Source organism: Lepisma saccharinum, chromosome 1 (assembly GCF_977018435.1).
Source record: "Lepisma saccharinum chromosome 1, izLepSacc3.1, whole genome shotgun sequence".
NCBI lineage: Eukaryota > Metazoa > Arthropoda > Insecta > Zygentoma > Lepismatidae > Lepisma > Lepisma saccharinum.
Genome location: NC_139229.1, coordinates 24,125,653 through 24,146,581, shown reverse-complemented (window position 1 = coordinate 24,146,581; position 20,929 = coordinate 24,125,653). Strand labels below are relative to the sequence as shown.

General features: G+C 39.1%; 1 protein-coding gene across 4 annotated transcripts in view; it reads right to left on the bottom strand.

Annotated features, from left to right (window-relative positions):
* Positions 1-10,342, bottom strand: part of LOC145993729 (chitooligosaccharidolytic beta-N-acetylglucosaminidase-like) — a 30,939-nt gene extending 20,597 nt beyond the window's left edge. The window contains exons 1-2 of one of the 4 annotated variants that reach the window (XM_083129478.1): positions 10,208-10,342; positions 2,895-3,026 (exon numbers count right to left, since the gene is read on the bottom strand). In XM_083129478.1, coding sequence (XP_082985604.1) covers positions 2,895-3,026; positions 10,208-10,290 — 215 coding nt within the window. In that variant the 5' untranslated portion in view covers positions 10,291-10,342. The other 3 variants (XM_083129495.1, XM_083129470.1, XM_083129487.1) reach the window with 3 other exon arrangements.
* Between the last annotated feature and the right edge of the window lie 10,587 nt (positions 10,343-20,929).

The window sequence follows — 20,929 nt, the reverse complement described above, 5'->3', positions numbered from 1 at the left end:
ACCCTGAGCGGAATATTAATTGGCGGCGGAAACCAGTTCTACAAGCGACGCATAGCTTCAGATATTTGACCCTTGCTGCGCATTTCCAGACATCCTTTGTTGTCTGGTTCATTCCCTCCTCTGCCCTACAGTATTGCATATCTTTCCCCTGTTCTTGCGTACTGGTTAACCTTAAAAAAAAAAACCGGTTCTGAAAACCTACCGACGCGTTCTCTGATTGGTCAATCAGGTTCTTTCTTTGTTCTGACGTTGTGACGTCATTTGACCTTGAACGCACACTCCCCCAAATTCCTTTCTCGTCTACCTGCGCTGAATATTAATTCATTCTCTCTGTCTGGCATCAGAGCGGAATCGAGATTCGGAGACAGTATTCTGTCTAGCGTGTGAAACCAACGTGTTTCATACCATAATAACATACATTATTACATAGTACTAATTAATAATATTACATATCGCGGGTTCAAATACCGGGACCGTCTCCTATCGTAATTGAACCTGTACCTACACCCATTACCACCGTTCATAGCGGTTCATAAACCATAGAAAACTTATTTTCAATACTATAAACATTAATTATTATCGATTTATACATTACATACTTTGCAGTAATGAATATAAAACCATATGCATAGCGTTTAGTACCTCTAATTACCTTCTATATACATATTTTTCATAAAATAAATAATTACATATTCATAAAAATTTATATACATGCAAATACATAAATGTAAAGTATTCTAAGTACATGCAAATAAATTCTAAGTACTTGCGAATTATTTAAAACCCGTGCACATTAGTTATAAGTACATGCGAATAAATTGCGAATATTAAATAGCGATTGAGCTTATCGCGTTCCGATACTACTGTCGTTCCAAAAACACCAGGGATGAAGCATTATTATTGACAAGTATAATTTCAGTGTGTGCAGTGAGCAGAGCCGTTTGTGCAGGGCCTGGAGCTTACATTATACGCGAGGCCTATATCTGAAGTTTCTTCAGAAGTTTTAAAAATTATACATTCTTATTCCTTCTGAAGGACAGGTGTCCTATATATCACAAAATAAACATAAAATTGATAGTTTATTAATTGATAAACAATCAATTTTATATTTCATGTTCTTACCTAAGAGCAATAAAGTGTTCTAAATACCAATACCCATTTGTCCATCGTAATAAAATAAGTAAAAAAGGTAAAGTGCTCCCCTGTGCATAACACCACATCATGAAGGCGTATAGGGGGTGTGGGGGAAACGCTCCACACACTTTCTAGATCCGGTCTTGAGTGAGGGTGAGGTGATGTGATCAGCATCACGCCTCTGACCGCCTTTACCCCCCAGGGTTTCCCCCAGGTACCCATGTTATTCGACGTTGGGTGGGCGCCGGGTCCGCTTCCATCGTTAGAAAAGTTCCCGGATTTGAACCGGCCGGGGATCGAACCCGGGACCTTTAGCATGGTAGTCAGATAAAATAAGACCAGATTCAAATTTCTAGCTTGATTCAATCCCGTGATAAATAAGCATTTGAAAATATTGCGTTTAAAGTCCTTCAAAAATAAAAAAAGAGATTTTTATCCGAAGTTCTTGTAGACGCGTTCATAAAAGTAAGATTACCAAAAATTGTCGAAATCAGAGCTCAATTGTCAGCACTTGTCAGATTTGACGTGGAATCACCCATTACCTTACTGTACATCTCAGAGGAGAGTTATTGGACAATCCTCTTAAAGGTGTGCGTAACTTAAATAATTTCCACTGTACAATCTATATATATATACAAATGGATGTATGTGTGTATATGTGTATATGTGTGTGTTTGTTTGTTCCGGCATAACTCTCGAACGCCTGGAGCGATTTCAACCAAACTTGGAATACGTATCACTTGCAATGTGGAAAGAAATACTGTGGGGTAAGACACCCCTAGCCCCCCTAGGGGTGGGGGTAGGAGGGGGACATGTAAAAATAATAGAAAACAACCGATATTAGTGTGGAATAAATAGTTTTCGGAGTCACTAAGATGAATAGTAGCACTCCCAATGCCGTTCAACTCCAAGTTGATCACCTATCGGGATTGGGGGGGGGGGGGGGGGTGAAAAATAAAAATGTCAATAATGACCTAGATTAGTGTCGAATCCATAGATTTCGGAGTTTCTAAGCTAATTGGTGACATTCACGATGACCAAACTTGGTACACATATGACTTAAAATCTGGAAAGAAATACTGGCACCCCTACGGGTGGGGATGGGAAGGGGGTGACGTAAAAATAATCGAAAACGACCGATATTAGTGTGGAATTCATAGTTGTCTGGGTCGCTAAGATGAATAGTGACACTCTCAATGCCGTTCAACTCCAAGACACCCCTGGCACCCCTAGGAGTGGGGGTGGGAAGGGATGACATGTAAAACGACCGATATTAGTGTGAAATCCATAGTTTTCGGGATAGCTAAGATAAATAGTGACTCTCCCAATGCCGGTCAACTCCAAGACACCCCTGGCACCCCTAGGAGTGGGGGTTGGGAAGGGGGTGACATGAAAAAATAATAAAAAACGACCGATATTAGTGTGGAATCCATAGTTTTCGGGGTCGCTAAGACGAATAGTGACACTCCCAATGCCATTCAACTCCAAGACACCCCTGGCACCCCTAGGGGTGGGGGTGGGAATGGGTTGACATGTAAAATGACAGATATTAGTGTGGAATGCATAGTTTTCGGGCCGCTGAGATGAATAGTGACATTCCCAATGCCGTTCAACTCCAAGTTCATTTTACACTATATTTAGAATTCATTATATTCTTGTCTAATAGAAGATTGGCATAAATAAATACCCGGGCAATCAGCTAGTTAATAATAATACCCACTCTCAGAATGCATTTTCGCGCACTATGCTCATTGTCTCACCTTCTGTCGGAAATCAACTCCTTAGAATTGGCCACGTAGAATGCCATGAAGCCCACGATGATAACAGCAAGGATGGAAGTCGTCAATATTATGACCTGTTTCTCAGTCATCCGTTTTCTGCGCCTTCTCAGTCTGGAACGATAAATGGTCGATGGACCTTTGAAACAAGAAAAATAACTGTCTCCTCACAAAGGCAAGAAAGAGCAAAGTTTATTTTTATTTCGAGGTATGCGTATAGGAACTGAATCTACAAGTTAAAATTGGATGGGAACCAATGACAAGTTGGCTTTGATACAATAATTAGGTGTTGCAAAACAGACCTAACAGTCTAATTCAGTGGTTTCATATAAAATCGTATTGTAGAAGATAAGAAAAACATTGTGATTTAGCGTCGCCTTTTCTGCCTAAATATTGAAAACATGATTTTATAGGTCGTCATTGCATGAACTGTGAAAAAAAAAATGTGACAAGTAATTACTCATCTGGTGGATGGAGTAGAAATCTTTCCTCAACGAAAGAGTAATAGAGGAAAAGGTCTAAATATGGGCCCCCTTTTTATGTTGTCATTTTCGGAGGGGAAAAAAATAATATATCAAGCACCTGCCTTTAAAATACATATCTACGAAATATATACTTAAATGTAATAGCATGCTAAACTATGTAGAAGGTCTCAATTTTTTTTTAAAAAAAGCAATTTCCAAAAAATGGTAAAATGATGTATTTTAAAATTGTGGTCTAAATATGGGCTACAAAAAACAGTCATTTATCGCTAAAACATTATAAAATTCATATTTATGAATAATCTGTTTTGAAAATCACGCGGAATGGGAAAAATCGAAATTAAGAAAAACATCCAATTATTTTTTGAAAATCTGATCTCAACATTAGACCTCATGTCATAGCCCATATTTAGACCATCACGCTATTTTTCTTCTTCAATTTATTTTCACTCTCTGTGTTACATATTTCACAAACAAATCATGGCATTATAAAAGCCCACATTTGTTTTATGTACCGCTAATATCATAACCTATACAAAGCAGGTGAGAATTCAGAAAACGCTGATTTAAAACATACCTGCAAAAAGTTTTCGGAAGTCGCAATTCTATAACAGCGTTCAAGGCCGAAACTAACCACCACTTTCTCTTGCGAATTTGAGCCTCAACCTTTGTCCTTGACAGATAACCAGTTCCAATAGCCTCTGCCAGGCTGCAGCACCCGGGAGCGCTGATAACTCCAAAACCCATATTTAAACCTTCGCCCATATTTAGACCTTCTTCTCTAATAATGATAAATTGGCAATAAAATACATTTGAGAAGTACTTTATAATAATAATAATAATAATTATTATTATTATTATTTTATTATGATTATTGTTATTTCAAGTGCATATTGGAAAATATCCTAAGAGGCAAGGTCGCCCGCAGATTTTTTTCTCAGGTGAAGGGGAAGCGGCAGTGCCCCCAGTTAAGAAAATTCTCATAAAGCACCCCCAAAAGGATAATTTGCGTAGGTATTTCCCCACTAACTGAATTTTCTCCATGCTCATCCATGATACAAGTATTCCCCGACTTTTCCCCAAAATGGGCAAAGCATCCCAACCCAAAGCTAGGAATTTCTACTTCGAGCACTGGGGGTCAGAGTAAGATTTCATATATTTCCCTTCAGTCATAGAAACTCACATTTTACCTTTCATTACTATTATTTCTTAGAAATCATAAAATTGAAATTGTATTTAAAATACCTCAAACGTTGTTCTCAAGTTCAGGCGTGAGTCAAATATTTAAAAAGAAACTGGATTCGCCTTCCTTTCCACAAACATCTATCTCTTTATTGATGAACAGTTCTTTGGCTTTTTTGTACTTTTTTCATGTTTCACAAAGACCACTTATTCTGCTGTTTTTCTTGACGCCCCTAATCCATGTTTTCACGCAGCAATTTCACAATTCGAATTATATGAAGTTTTTCCTTATATCTCATGGGGATGCAGTGCCCTTCTGCGGACGATCTTGATAAGAGGTTCTAAACAATACCGTGTTATGTTCATAAACGCTGATTGTGTATCCATATATAGCACAGCACACACATACACACATCTTTCGTTTAAACACAATATCCAAATGTCAACCTCTCTTTCACGAAGCATACCCTGGACTGAATTATGCAAACTAACGAAGCTCTGGCGTTTGGGCTTATAGATAGTATAATTCTCAGTGGAGCGTGTGTTGATTATACTGATTGATTGTTTGATTTTTCTTCACTTTCCTGCCATTTTTGGCTAACCACGAATATGATGATGAGTGATGATATGATGAAATTGATGAAGCGAGACTCACAAAGAACATACATGACCGGGCCGGGATTCGAAGTGGGACACCTGTCGTCGTAGCGCGCTGTGGTATACACTGCCACAGAGGTCGCGAGGATTATGCTGGATGTGAGTCCAGACGCCAGGGCCTCGCTATTCAGCAAAATGCAGTCGCCCAGGGTGTACTGTGGATGATACGGTCCAGGTATTAAGCGTATGGCTACAAGGCATGGTCTTCACGGCCAGAAGAAGAGAAATCATAAGTAGATGTATTCTGTGTGGATTCTTGCTGTATCATGATTCAATGTACTTGAATGTTTCGGATATAACGTCCAGTTTCTATTAAATAAATATGTTAATTGTTCACCGTCTGGTTTTTATATTGTGCAACTTATATTAATCTACATTACCATTTCCTTCACTCCTAATCTATCAGTGTAAAAGTGAGATTGACATTTGATTGTCTTGAGAAAGGGTCACCCCTCACACCCAGGGGCGATTCCTCCATATAGGAAGTGACGAACTTGCCACAGTTCATTCATACTTATTTCCAGTTCTCTACTTTTCAGGAGTTTCATAATAATGCGCGTTATAAAATTATTAACGCAATACGTGCAATTTACTAGGTTCTGTCAAGAGTTGACTGCTGTCGCTCGCTCCAGTCGCAGCCCAAAGACGATGGACACAGGCTTTGCTGACCGGCTGGGAGCACTACGCACAGATGGATGAGGAGTGGAAGGGGCAGTTTTAAAGACCTAGCGAGGAAACAGCAAGAGTTTCCTCAATCAGTGATGTTAACCCCAGCAAATGGTACTAAACCTAGCACAGTTTGATCTTTGTTGGCACTTAGCACCTTGCTTTTGGCATAGCCTAATGGTAAAATCTAGCATAATCTGCAAAATGAGTATCTGGAAGAGGGAATATTCAAAGGAATATGTTTTCAGGAAATAAAACTAAAATCATGTCCAAATCATATTTCTACTTCACCAGCGGACATGTTTCAAATAAAAGAGAGTATGCCTACGTAGCGACAAGCTGTTTACAACCATGTAACGATCCATCATCTATATTTTCTTTATCATGCACGATTTTGTTCGTGAGGAAATTGTATGGCAGGAAATTGATAGAATATTGGGGGTAAACAAACAATTTCCTCAAACCGTTTCAAGTTCTAGGCTGAACCCATTTCGTCTGTTGAGCCATTGTACCCAATTTTGTGGGAAAATTAACAATATTACATAACTGTAGTAAATAATAAGTAACACATAATTTAACTTGAAACTACAGTTATCCGAAAAATGAATAAATAATAAATCGTAGCACAATTTAGAAGCATTTATAGCATAATTTCAGAGTTCAAGGAGCACTTTTTATTATCCTCAATTCAGACAACGACATGGAGGGGGACAAAATCTAAATTCTTGCAAAATATCGTCAATGCTATTTTCTTGGGTTCACGTTAAAATATGTCACAGTTCAAGAGGAGCAAGGACCCCTTGTCCTAATTTGTGCGTGGGTCTGCAGCTATCATTCTAAATACAACGGGTAGTATAAGCGATACGTGTGAGATTAATTGAACGCATTTTTCAAACCTTCCTCGGTTTACCATAACTTCTTCCTACACCCACAATAATAAGCCACGAGTCGCCACTGCACACCCCTTGTGTTGTGTTCTCTCCGGGTGTGTTTGTAATTGCCCCTTCGTGCATCTCATCACCATTCATCCTCATCGCCGCGATCAGCCGAAAGTGGCAGTGACGTAAAATGAACTGGATGCCTGACCTCTCCCAGGAAACCTTTTCTCAATGTTCATAAACTGAGTTATTTTTATGAGTAAGATGTGACAGCAACTAATTTAGTTACTATTAATGGTAACTAGAGTACTACATTGAACCACTTTCGCTCGCTCAAACTCGATCGAATCTCACACGCTCGAGCGTGATTCGCTCTAATATATAGAATATCAAATATCATTTCAATGTGACAATAATCGTACAAATATATACTGTAAAATTCGTGCTGGTAGTTTCAGCCCATAATCATCTATTCATTTTCATATATTGCTATGTATTGGTAAAATAGACTAAATTACATTTTAACATGGAGATGATGACTATATTCACTTTAGTTTCAATTTCACTGCGTCTTTCACTTCACGAAGCATATTTGAAGGCCCACTACCACAGACAAATTACTGTTGTACGTGAACGACTGGGCTTCGAGCGTATACCGATCGTTTGCCTGTTCGAGCGTTATTCGCTCGAGCGAAGAAACAGTAAATTCCGAGCAAAAAAGCCTCGATGCAGCACTCTAATGGTAACTTCCCAAAATTGCTGCTTTGCAGACCAACGAGGTTCTGGCGCCTTGACCTGCAGTCAGGATGATCATCCTCCGTGAGGCTCGTGCTGTGTTGTCCCTAACTGTTTGTGATTGTCCCTTCATCCAAAGGGGGCCCGCGGGGGGGGGGGGGAACTTGCCCTTCCCAGAGATATCTGGGAAAAGTTCATGTAATATGGATGTGAGATTGTAGCGATATTTTATTATATCCATGAAAATAACTTAGAGAACGTTTGCACACGAGACATTAGAATAATATTTACTGCAGTAACTAGGGGAGTGTGGGACGGAAAAATTTTGGTCGAGACGGGATTGGGAAGGAAATATTAATAATTCTGACGTTCGGGACTGAAAAAGTTATCCATTTCTCCATCAGGTCGGGAAATTTTAAAAATTTCTCGATGCGGTGAAGATCTCGAATTGCACACACTATTTCCCCTTCAATTCCATTGATTCTTTTTTACACTTCTGGAATAAAAATGTGTTAATGTCAAGAAATTTCAGTCATTTATAGTGCAGAAAATATCATGAGTAAATATGTTTCTTTGGAATTTCTCGGCTGTTTTGGATTACGAAAAGTTGAGAAATCATTTTCTTATACAGTACCTTTTGACATGTAAAAAACATGGATCAGAGGTATCATGGAGGACAGTAGATTAAGTGTTCTCTGATTGACATCTGTGCATTGTGAAAAGTACAAAAAGACATGGAACTGATCATCAACAAAGTGATAGATGTTTTTGTGAGGCGATTCTAGTTTCTATTTAAATAGTAAACTAACTAACTAACTAACTAACTAACTCCCTAGCCTTCTTAAACCCGAAGGTTCATGGCTGCAGCAACACAGGCCTTCCATCTGTCCCTATCTTGAGCAAGTTCTATATACTCTTTTCCATCCCTACCGATTTCCTTTAGGTCCATCTCAACGTTGTCCCTCCATCTTCGTCTTGGCCTTCCTACAGGTCTCTTACCATCAGGTTTCCCAACAAGAATCCTGTAAACTCTTCTTTCCTCTCCCATTCGTGCCATATGGCCTGCCCACCTAAGTCTTCTTGATTTAATCATTCTAATAATATCTGGACATGAATACAAATTATGTAGTTTTAAATTATGTAACCTTCTCCACTCACCTGTCTCCTCATCCCTTTTAGGTCCAAATATTTTCCTAAGGATCTTATTTTCAAATACTCTCAATTTATGTTCCTCTTTCAATGTAAGGGGCCAAGTTTCACATCCATATAATACTACAGGCAAAATTACTGTTTTGTATATTTTAACTTTTAGTTTCTTAGATATTAAACGAGAAGACAAAAGTTTATGAAGAGAGAAGTAACATGCATTTCCTGAATTAAGCCTACTTTTTATTTCCTCTTTAATATAATTTTCATTTGTTATTATTACTCCTAAGTATTTGAATTTGGAAACTGGTTCAAACGAGTTGTTATCAATAATTAGATTTTGATTATTACCTAACACTTGGTTTCGGCCTGTAAGCATATATTTAGTTTTCTCTTTGTTAACTTCCAAACCTATCTCTTTAGCAGTTTTGAAAAATATTTTAGCATTATTCTTAATTGTATTCACATCATCCCCCAGTAAGTCTACATCATCTGCATATGCTAACAACTGAGTCACACCATTTAATGTTAGTCCTTTACAGTACGTACTTTACGAACATAATGTTTTTCTCCCTACATTCAAGGAACAAAATACTGTAGCCTACTATATACGGTCAATTTAAATTTACTAAACTATTCCTACATACATTACAAATTTCAAAAAAGAAAATACAGTACACGTAGTGTAATCCTTTGTTAAATTACTGCACTCATAATGACACACTTCTCAAGATAACCACAAAGAATACTGTCTACTGTCTGCACTTTTAAAAAGAAATACGTTCGGTGTAAGATGAAACAATGCGCGCTAGTTCGAAATACTGGCCATTGTTGTGTCGAATTCCAGGAATTGCGACCGTTTTCTTTCAGGCTGTCCGTTATTAAGAAGTTTTATTTGCGTTGTGGAGGTAGTTTTCAGTGTCCGCGTCCGTTATTAAGAATGTCCGTTATTGAGAAGTAATATTGCCATTAAACCCTATGTATTTCTGCCGGGTAATTTAAAAATGTCCGTAATTTAGAGGTGTTCGCTATTCAGAGGTGTCCGTTAGGAGAAGTTTTACTTTATAAGTTTATATGACTGAAGGACAAGATATTAAATCTTGCGCCCTCGCTTCATCCATCCCAACTCATTCTCATCTTCGCGATTAGCCAAAAGCGATAGAAAGGCGAAGTAAAATAAAGTACATGTAACTCAATAAATCAGTCAAACCAAAATTTCTGCTAAACAAATCAAAACAGAGCTTGGTAACACTGTTCAGCCTTGTTTCCATTTTTAATAAAACACTCAAACGCTGACCAAGGCAAAATTTATTGTACTATAAACGTAACGTTTACACCCTCTAACAGGGTCTTCTTCAGACAAAGATTCACAATAATTAGATATAAAGATGTGGATATAAAACAGAGCGTTCAGTCTAAGCAAGCAGTGGCTACAAAAGCGGGAAAACAGCATTTACCTTCACGCGACACTGTCCCGGGCCTAGCCTGTTTCATAACGTCTGGCCGCTCCGCGCTCATATTCATACATCCAAGTGCACCTGTCACTTACCTCAGAATACGCAAAGGTTCCACCTCGTCCTGGTCTATCCAGCATGTTTGATCTTGGCTCAGTCTCCTGCCCCTCCCTGCCATCGTGGACGTCAGAAGTTAGAAGGTCTCTGTGGATGCAGGTGTACCTATTCCGCGCAACAAGTGCACACAATGGTTCCCCCCGCCCCTCGGCTTGAGCTTTCGGCAAAAATAGACGACTTCAAGAGACCGAAATAAACTTTTCATTGGATCAACGACACGCGGGAAACACTTTACCGGCAAGGACGTACTTATTGTAGGGTCCATGGGGGTCCGGACTTCCCAGTAAGACTTATCATTCCCCAAATAAGCAAAATACTTGTGCACTAGGAATGAGTACCGGTAGAATTTTATCTACTGATACTGGCCGATGCTTTTCCTGCGTTTTGATTGATCGCTGGGTTCTTGCCTCCCTGATGGCGTAATGGTAACGCCGTCGCCTTTAATCAAGGGGTCCCGGATTCGATACCCGGTGGAGGCACTTAATTGTTCGGATTTCACTTTAAACTGTAGGTCCAGTCCCGAGTAGCCTTTCTGTGCACAAAGTGGACTTAAAATCAAAACTCAAACTCAAGCGGGGTCCGCAAAAATGCCGTGCGTCCCTTTCGCGGGGTAATTCTCCTGGAAGTTATGCAAAGTGCGAAGTTTTCTTTGATTTTGTGCGAATATTACGTAAAAAAATTCCCGCACCGTGGCCGTTCGGGTTAAGGCGCAAGCTTTGGTCTCCGGCTACGGGACGCGCGCAGGTTCGAGTCTTCTCGGGGAAGCTAACAACTTTTCTCCTGAGATTTCGGCCTGTGTATGAGACCGGTGGCCACACACCAGAGGCGAAGATATAGTACAAACAATGCAAGCATAGGGTTACCAGACGTCCGGTTTTTCCCGGACATGTCCTACATTTTACCTTTAAACTTTGTCCTCCTATTAAACAAACGGGAAAACGGAAGCAATTAATGAACAAAGTTTTGGGACCACTTTCTGATAACGTCACTGTTCAATGCCTGAGCAGAATTTCTTGCCTTAGGGTTTATACTGATGGAACAAGGTGTTGCCCATTCTTATTCAATCTTCTAATATATAAAAATGGATGTATGTGTGTGTGTATGTGTGTTTGTTCCGGCATAACTCTCGAACGCCTGGAGCGATTTCAACCAAACTTGGAACACGTATCACTTGCAATCTCGAAAGAAATACTGTGTGGGTAAGACACCTCTGGCACCCCTAGGGGTGGGGGTGGGAAGGGGGTGACATGTAAAAATAATCGAAAACGACCGATATTAGTGTGGAATAAATAGTTTTCGGGGTCGCTAAGATGAATAGTCACACTCCCAATGCCGTTCAACTCCAAGTTCATCACCTATCGGCATGGGGGATGAGAGGGGGTAAAAAATAAAATGTCAAAAATGACCTACATTAGTGACCAATCCATAGTTTTCAGAGTCTCTAAGCTAATTGGTGACATTCACGATGACCAAACTCGTTACACATATGACTTACAATCTGGAAAGAAATACTATGCGGGTAAGACACCTCTGGCACCCCTAGGGGTGGGGTGGGAAGGGGTGACATGTAAAAATAATCGAAAACAACCTATATTAATGTGGAATCCATAGTTTTCGGGGTCGCTAAGATGAATAGTGAAACTCCCAATGCCGTTCAACTCCAAGACACCCCTGGCACCCCTAGGGGTGGGGGTGGGAAGGGGGTGACATGTAAAAATAATCGAAAACGACCGATATTAGTGTGGAATAAATAGTTTTCGGGGTCGCTAAGATGAATAGTCACACTCCCAATGCCGTTCAACTCCAAGTTCATCACCTATCGGCATGGGGGATGAGAGGGGGTAAAAAATAAAATGTCAAAAATGACCTACATTAGTGACCAATCCATAGTTTTCAGAGTCTCTAAGCTAATTGGTGACATTCACGATGACCAAACTCGTTACACATATGACTTACAATCTGGAAAGAAATACTAGGCGGGTAAGACACCTCTGGCACCCCTAGGGGTGGGGTGGGAAGGGGTGACATGTAAAAATAATCGAAAACAACCTATATTAATGTGGAATCCATAGTTTTCGGGGTCGCTAAGATGAATAGTGAAACTCCCAATGCCGTTCAACTCCAAGACACCCCTGGCACCCCTAGGGGTGGGGGTGGGAAGGGGGTGACATGTAAAAATAATCGAAAACAAACGATATTAGTGTGGAATCCGTAGTTATCGGGGTCGCTAAGATGAATAGTGACACTCCCAATCACGTTCAACTCCAATCCAATCTTCTAATAGAAGATTGGGATAAATAAATACCCGGGCAACGCCGGGCAATCAGCTAGTATTCAATATAATTTGATTGTAAAGCAGGGGTATAGAGAACAAAGTTATTCAGGGTGTCTGCCAGTCAAGAAAGTCATGGAAGTCAAGAAAAAGTAAAAAAAATCAACAAGTAGGTCAAGACGTCAATAAAATGGCAATAAATTATTCTTGTGGTCAAGAATTTTTGCTATTAATTGGTTGATTTAGTTAATTTTACTTCACTTTTTTCTGTCCCTTTGGCTAATCGCGAAGATGAGGATGAATGGGGGTAAGATAAGATGGATGAATGGATAGTCATAAACATATAGGGACAACCGACACAAGCCCCACATAAGATTATACTGGCTGCGAGTCCAGACGCCAAAGCCTGGCTTGTCTGCCAAACACAGTTCAGGATGCATTAATACGAAGTAGCAGATCTAATTCTCTTCTTAAATTCAGCTTCAGTTTTTCATCTTAACTGGCCCTTTGACAGGGATTTTCATTAAATATATATTTATTTTCTTAATTACTAATTTTCAACTTTACCTAAGTAGGGGTCTAGAAAAGTCCAGAAAAAGTCAAGATTTCTGGAACTATTATTTTGGTAGACACCCTGTTATTGATCTAAAAACTACCCAAGATGAAACTTCTGGAACCATTTTAAATTACGGTAATTGCTGAATATTTGTTTGCCATTACAGGTCATAATTCAAATGTTGAGAGAGTACTTTCATTACCATCAGCGCAACAGAATCACGAGAGAATTATTTTTTTCATAAACTCTGTAAAATGTTTGGTATTGGTCCCTATAATTTCAAAGAGTTTGACTGTCCACTCTAACATCAATATATAGTTTGACTAAACCTGAAATTTTGATAAAAATTGTCTCCTCTGAGAAGTACCACTTAAATCATGTAGTAAGAGGTGCATTGATTAGTATGATTGCAAGTTTTGAAATTTTGCATTTAAACATTAGTTGGGAAATATTTTTTTAAAATCTGAAAAGTGTCATTTTTCAACTACTTTCTAACGTGTTCTATAGAAATATGTATTATTTATTGAGAATTTGTTGTGTCCTACATTTTGGGACAGCATGTCTTACATTTCCCTTACAGTGATCTGGCAACCCTATGCAAGCACTGCTTGCATTATTCGAATATCATTTAATGCACTTAATGTTTTAGTCGTATTTAGTTTTCATCTCACTCGAATACGCGAAAAATTACGGCCGCAAACTCCCTCAGCAGCTCTGTATCAAGCACCAGCCTCAATGCTTGCGGCTGCTCTGCGGGAAAATAACACACCCGAAGGAGTCACATGGCGAAGCGTGAAATTCGAGTGGAACCCGTCCACAACGCTTCTACTAAAAAGCTCTGCTTGCTGAGCTTGCGTTATTCCCGAAAATAGCCGAGCTCAACCGAAAGCAGAAGGATATATTGCCACCAAAAACTAGTAACAAATACTTGTCTTCACGAACACCAGTAGCGAAGCGTAGTCTTACGAAGGAGGCAAGCAATGTTTCAGTACAACAAAACATGTAGTACAACGACATGCCGAGGGGAAAGATTCAAGGTTTATAGCCTCATTTACCCAGTCGCTGGATTTGTCAAAATATCGTAATAAAGTGACTGTACTAAAAATAAACCATATGATCCGCAAACGTCACATTTACTTTTAAAAAAAAAATCTAGGTAACGTTATTCATATGATATTAAACGTTTTGCATATGCGAACTTTTCGCATACGACTAAAGGGAGACGGAATTTCTTACTTACTTATTAGTACCTTTATTTGTTCATTATTATTTAATATGGTCAAACGGTGACCAAACCGATTTAGATAAAAAAAATGGGAATCATTTGTTTATTTTACGCTGCATGATGTAATTTAGTATTTTTGGGCACCCTAAAAACCGCATTGGAGTAACTTAAACACTAAATAAAAAGTTAAACACAAACAATAAAAAATTCATTTCAAAGCAAAGAAACACATGCATAGACGATGTACTCACCACAATAAATTTCAAACTCTTGGTCCATTGGATGCCACCCTTAGTGACGATATTCATACTCCATTCTTCTTTTCTTCTCTAGAAAATGTTTAAGCATACAATCGTAAAATTTAGTTTCATCCATTTTGAGTTCCTTTAATAGTTCCTTCTCAATGGACAAATGAGCAAGGGCTGACAACCTTTCCTGACCCATGCTGTTCCTGGCGAATGTCTTGATACGTTTCAGCGTTGAAAACGATCTTTCAAGTGACGCTGTTGTGGCTGGTATAGTCAGTACTAGCAGACACAGTTTGTGGAGTTCGGGCATCACTTGTTGTAATTCGTTGTTTACAATGTACTTCAAGATGTCCTTTACACTCTTATTGCGGAAACAATCCCGAGAATGATAATTCTTGACTACCAAGAAAGGTTGTTACACTTGCAAGACGCTTTAAAATATCGCGATTTTGACGAACAACTTTGTTATGGCGCTCGATTGTTACTAGTCTGTGGTGATCCAGAGCAAAATCCACACGAGATTTTCCGAATTCCTTCAGAGTTAAAAATGCCCTTATGTGAGATTCTGCTTTTTCATGTCTCTGTAATGCATTGTGCACGTTATTCAGATCACAGTATCCCTCACTTGACCACACGGAGTTCGTCTTATGCACGGCGAACAATACGCATGGCCAACAGTACAACCTACTGCGTGCTTCACAACCTGCTAGCCAAATAAACTTGTGGTACAAATTGCTTTGGAAATGTCGCACAAAGCCCCTTGGGCTAACTTGTTTTAAGTCCGGTAAATGCGGTGTTGGTCGACCCCCTTCCACGATTTTCATTTTAACACTTATCTCTCTCGAGCTAAGTAGACCCAAATGGAGAGTTCTGCGCACGAATTGAGGCTCGGTGAGGCTCGCCTTAATGGTTTTCTCTTGTAAGGCATGAGCCTCATTTTCTCGCAGTGTTGCCAACACCTTACTCGAAAAAAATCACCAAGGTTTTTTTCTTGGTCTAACCTAACCTAAAGCAAGGAGCTGGCAATCTTGCTTGAGGCTTGTCTTACAGTGCATAAAGCAATTTTTGCCAACCTACTGGCACCCTTGCCATAGCCTTTTACGGGGGAAGAGGGGGGTTGAACAACCGGCAGTGCTGCCAACACCTACCTACAGCCCTTCTTCTTCTTTTTCTTATTTGGCAAGGGCTACCTTGCTTGAGGCTTAGCCAATTTATATACTGGCGTAACACACACTGGGCAAGGAGAGCCGGCAACAACACACTGCCGTAAAAGAGAGAGATGGATGGATGGATGGCAACACAGTATGTGTGTGTGTGTGTGTGTGTGTGTGTGTGTGTGTGTGTGTGTGTGTGTGTGTGTGTGTGTGTGTGTGTGTGTGTAATATGTAGCATTATTAACTAGAGAGTGTTGGCAAACCACCTGCAAGTAAAAAAGATAGATGCCAATGTTGCTGTAAGATGAAGAGAGAGAGATTTAAAAGACCTATAGCTGGCAACAGTGGTGTGCGATGTCCTCCCTCTTCTGTGCAATATGACATTATGATGTTACTGTAGTTTTTGACGAGGATTACGAGTTAACTAAAAAAACCTGCAACTAGAGAGAGCTGCCAATACACACACACTGTTGTAAGAGATGGATGGCTGGCAACAGAGTAAGCGATGTTTTTTCTGTTTTCTGAGCAATGGATAGATGAAGACAAAAAATAGAGGGATAAAAATAGAACAAAAATATCCAGTTTTAGTTCAGGATAGGTCTGTGGTTAGCGACAGTCGTGAAAATCTTCGGGTTTAAAAAGGCTAGAGAGAGAGAGTTAGTTAGTTAGTTTAGCTTCTGTGCTATATGGTATTAAGCACACTGGGTACCCTCTTGTAATTTGAACGTTCTAAATATATACTTATTTTATTGAAACAATTAGTTTTGGTATCGAAAAGCAAAAACTGTGTGCTGTTTTCTGTATTAAATAAAATAATTTATCTTTGCATCTCGAAACTACAATTTCGTTTTTTCTCTGTGTGGCAGCAATATTGTGAGTTTTGTGATAGATCCAAACAAAAAAGTAGACCTTGGGGGGGGGGGGGCAGCATTTCTGGCTATTCACAGTGGCGGATGTACTTCCTGTTTTTTCAAAAGCTAACAATAATGATGGAATTTCATGCTGATGCAATAAATGTGACGCATTTATTTTGTTCAAAAATTCGTGTTCAGCACAGATGATGCTATGTAATTTTCACATCAGCTCAGCCAACTGTTGAGAAATAATGACGTCAGGTAACAGCATTGGGGGGGTGACGTGATGAATTTACGAAAGTAGGAAAATGACATTGCTAAAATTGAAGTATAGAACTATTTTCTAGAGCGGATTTCTACTAGTCCACGTTGTTAACCTACATATTACTCCTCGACTAATAAAACTAGAAGCTCGAGGGCATCAGGTCCTATTTTTATTGTGAGCTGCAAGGAGAACATTGTGATTGTGATTGATATTAACTAGCGTGAGTAAATTTGTTTGTTAGCTTGCATGAGTTGGCTTTGTGTTATATAAATAGGTAGTGTTGCTTCTGTGAGTTGATTCTGTAATAGCCAAACAGATGTAAAGGAATTGTAGATAAAAGGTAAAACTCTCTACAAAAGCCAAACAGTTCTTAAGCATATTGTGGAAGGAATATATACTCGCAAAGCACGCAAAAAGAGAGAGAGAAAGTATACAAGTTTTGAGTGTGTTGCATGTATCTCTCTCCTTTTTTTCTTGCTTTTTTTCATATATATATATATATATATATATATATATATATATATATATTACATATTACTATATACATCAAGCATATGCAAAATAGCAATATGCGGGGTGTAAGAGGGCGACCTTCTGGTAAAGCACCCCAAGAATCAACCTCACTTCCACCCTGTATACCCTGGACTATAGAATAACGAAGCTCTGGCGACTGGCAGACCAGTATAATTTTGCGTGAATTTGTTATATGCATCAAGCATACACAAATATAGCAATATGCGGGGTGTAAGAAGGCGACCTTCTGGTAAGGCGCCCAACAGTTAACCTTACTTCCACGTAGTACACCCTGGACAGTAGAGTAACGAGGCTCTGGCGTCTGGCAGACCAGTATAATTTTGCGTGTGTTAGCCTGTTTTTTTTTTGTGCGTTTGATATTTAGTGGAGGTACATAGTGTTTCGAATTTTATTATTATTTAGTTTTATACACAGAAAAGATATTAAACATAAAATTAAATAAAAATATATCTAATTATGTTTTTTTATGACAACAAGCATTCACAAAAAAAATAGCAATAATGTGGTTTAAAGTTTTTTAACGTAATTGCTACGTAAACAAAATGGCCGACTTGCAATGAGTGTGTCAAAGTTTTTTTTAAGCCTAATTGCTACGTAAACAAAATGGCCGACTTGCAATGAGTGTGTCAAAGTTTTTTTTAAGCCTAATTGCTACGTAAACAAAATGGCCGACTTGCAATGACTGTGTCAAATATGAATAGATTGAGAGATGGAAAGAGAAGTTACATATGCTTAAATAAAGTGCTCCTCTGTGCATAGCACCTTACCATAAAAGCATATAGGAAGACTGCCATGTCGATGCATGAAACTTAAATATACATATAAAATTAAAATATTTGGTGCTGACCACATCACACATTGCTGACTTTGCATTGTACTTTCCTATATTCACATATACACAGTAAGACTAATCGGGACTAGGCCTACAGTTTTTTAAAGTAGGATCCGAACCACTATATACTTTTATCGGGTTCGAACCTAGGACCTCTTAATTACAAAACAACAACACAACCACAGCACTATCAAACCCTAGTAAATATGTAGAAAAAAACAACGGTATATACATAATCCAAAATTACATGGTTCTAGGCCCCATAGGAACCAAGAAAATCAATGTCTTGGAAAAACATCTTAAGATATTTGTCTTAATCTTTAAGAAAGTCGACTTCCGGTCTGTCAAGATGTTACTTCCGGTCTGTCAAGAAAATTTTCTTAAGACATTTGTCTTAAGATGTTTTTCCAAGACATTGATTTTCTTGGCTCCTAATTGACCTAGGATGATGATTTTAAGTTTGTTGGATAGGATTTGACGAAAACTATTCGACTAGCAAATAAAATCGATTCCACCCCCTCAAGTTTCGAAAATATAGACAATTTTTTTATTTTTTGAGAAACTTGATTTGCTGGCTTAGTTTTTACCCTATTTCGAAAATTTTAATGACATTTGATAAAAAATTGAAGGTACTCTGCAACCTATTGGAAACATAATGATTAGTGCTTACTGTTTTCGAGTTATTTTAAATTAAAATTTCAAGATGTAATTTCTAAGTTGTTTTGTAACTCGTAAAGTATGGGTCGTAGAAAACCTATTCTTGTTTTATCTGCTATTGCCCGACAAATACTATAAACACAAATAAATTTTTTAAAAAATGGAGATCGAAAATAATTTTGTTTTCTGAAAATAATAATGTGTGTATGGAAAAAAAATACGATTGTATAATTTTTTATGATGTATGTTTGCATGTAAAAAATAAGTATACCTGAAAGTTTTAGAATTTCAAAATAGCTATATATATATTTGCTATTATATCAGCCAAAACAATAGAATATATATAAACAAGAACATTTTCATAGTTTCACACCTCTACTAGATTGATAGAAAATATACTAGTGGGCAATAAAATCTGAAGAAGATTCGTGTCTAGCAAAAATAAGCTAAATAGAATTACACATGCATACATGCATACAATATTTATTGTGCTTTTTCTATCTACAATCATATTTTTCTTATATATATATTTTTTATTTTTTACAGGGTTGACTAAAGCACATAAATAAACCCCTCAAACTAACACTAATTAGAATTAGCCTACAAAATTTTTCTCATAAGGTATTTTTTGTAAACACTCTACCACCAACAGATCACATATAAATAAACATACCCCCCCAAAAAAAAAATGCGCTCCATGAAAAGTTGCCCTGTGTGCAAAAGAACCATATCAAGCAAAAATTTTGCAAGACATTGTCGCACCTGCGTGCCAGGCAAGCATTTGGCTGCCACCGAACTATATTCCGGATGCAATAAACATATCACAATTGCGTATGCCAAGAAGCATAAGCTTACTTGTCTAAGCGAAAGTACATATGGGGCTCAGCCTTCGACCTCCACCAAGAGGAAGGCAGAAGCAGCCTCCATCAATGCACCACCCACCAAACGCGTCAAGCCTGCGATGAAAGCAGACCGGTCTGCTTTCGGAGGAATATTAGAAGATTATGTCCGATTGTCGGACGGCTCTTGTGATGTTCGTAGCTTTTTAGAGGAGAAGCGAGCAGAGATAGTTTCTATTCTTAGTAATGCACTGGCTACGCACTCCTCCACTAAATTCTACGGTACGCTATGTTGCACATACAAGAAGCCGACCGATGAAAGGTACACTTTCTTTCATGCAACGAAAGCAAAAACGCTGCATCTGGCGGATGGTGACAGCATTGGGGAAATTTACGACAAGTTTGCCGAGGAGCTGCTGGTTAAACAGGAGGAGCACGAGGCCACAGGCTCGGGCGGTTCGCTATGCGGTGAACCCCATAAATTGTGTGTTACTTTTAGTCAGTTTGCACCAATGTCCGGGTCTAGTTACGTCCCCTTACCACCAGATGTTGCAGCAAAGAAGGCTGTTCTGAATATTCAGAACAGGGATAACAAGTGCTTCGTCTGGTCGGTGCTGGCGGCGTTGCACCCCGTCGACAGAAAAAATCATCCGTGTCACGTTACCCACTACATGCAGTACGAGTCGGAGTTGGAGGATGCAATGGTAGGAATCGACTGCCCGGTGGCGCTTTCGGATGTTGGCAAGTTTGAGGCACGTGCTCGCAACTTACAATTAGCCATAAACGTTTACGGTCTCACCGAGAACAAAAATGAGGTCCACCCCATCCGGGTGAGCAACGTGAGCAACAACAACGAGGTACGAGAAATCAACCTCCTGCTCATCAAGGACGAGACACAACACCACTACACCCTCATTCGCTCGCTCTCCCGGTTGGTGTCGAGTCAAAAAAGCAAGCATCATGGTAGCATAGAAGTTTGTCGAAGGTGTCTGATCACTTTTGACAACCGACAACAAAAACACCAGAGCTTACAAGGAGAAAACATCGCTGCCGAAAAGCTCGCTCGCCACATGCGTTACTGCAGTACCAACAAACCTGCACGAACTATTCTACCCAATCCTGATGCGACGGAAAAATTTAGCATGCACAGCGCCATGGTAGAGCATCCTGCCATCATTGTAGCAGACTTCGAAGCCTTCCTCGAACCCCTCTCCACCTGCTATCCCGATCCCGAAGTTTCTTCCACCACCCCTTACCAACTCCA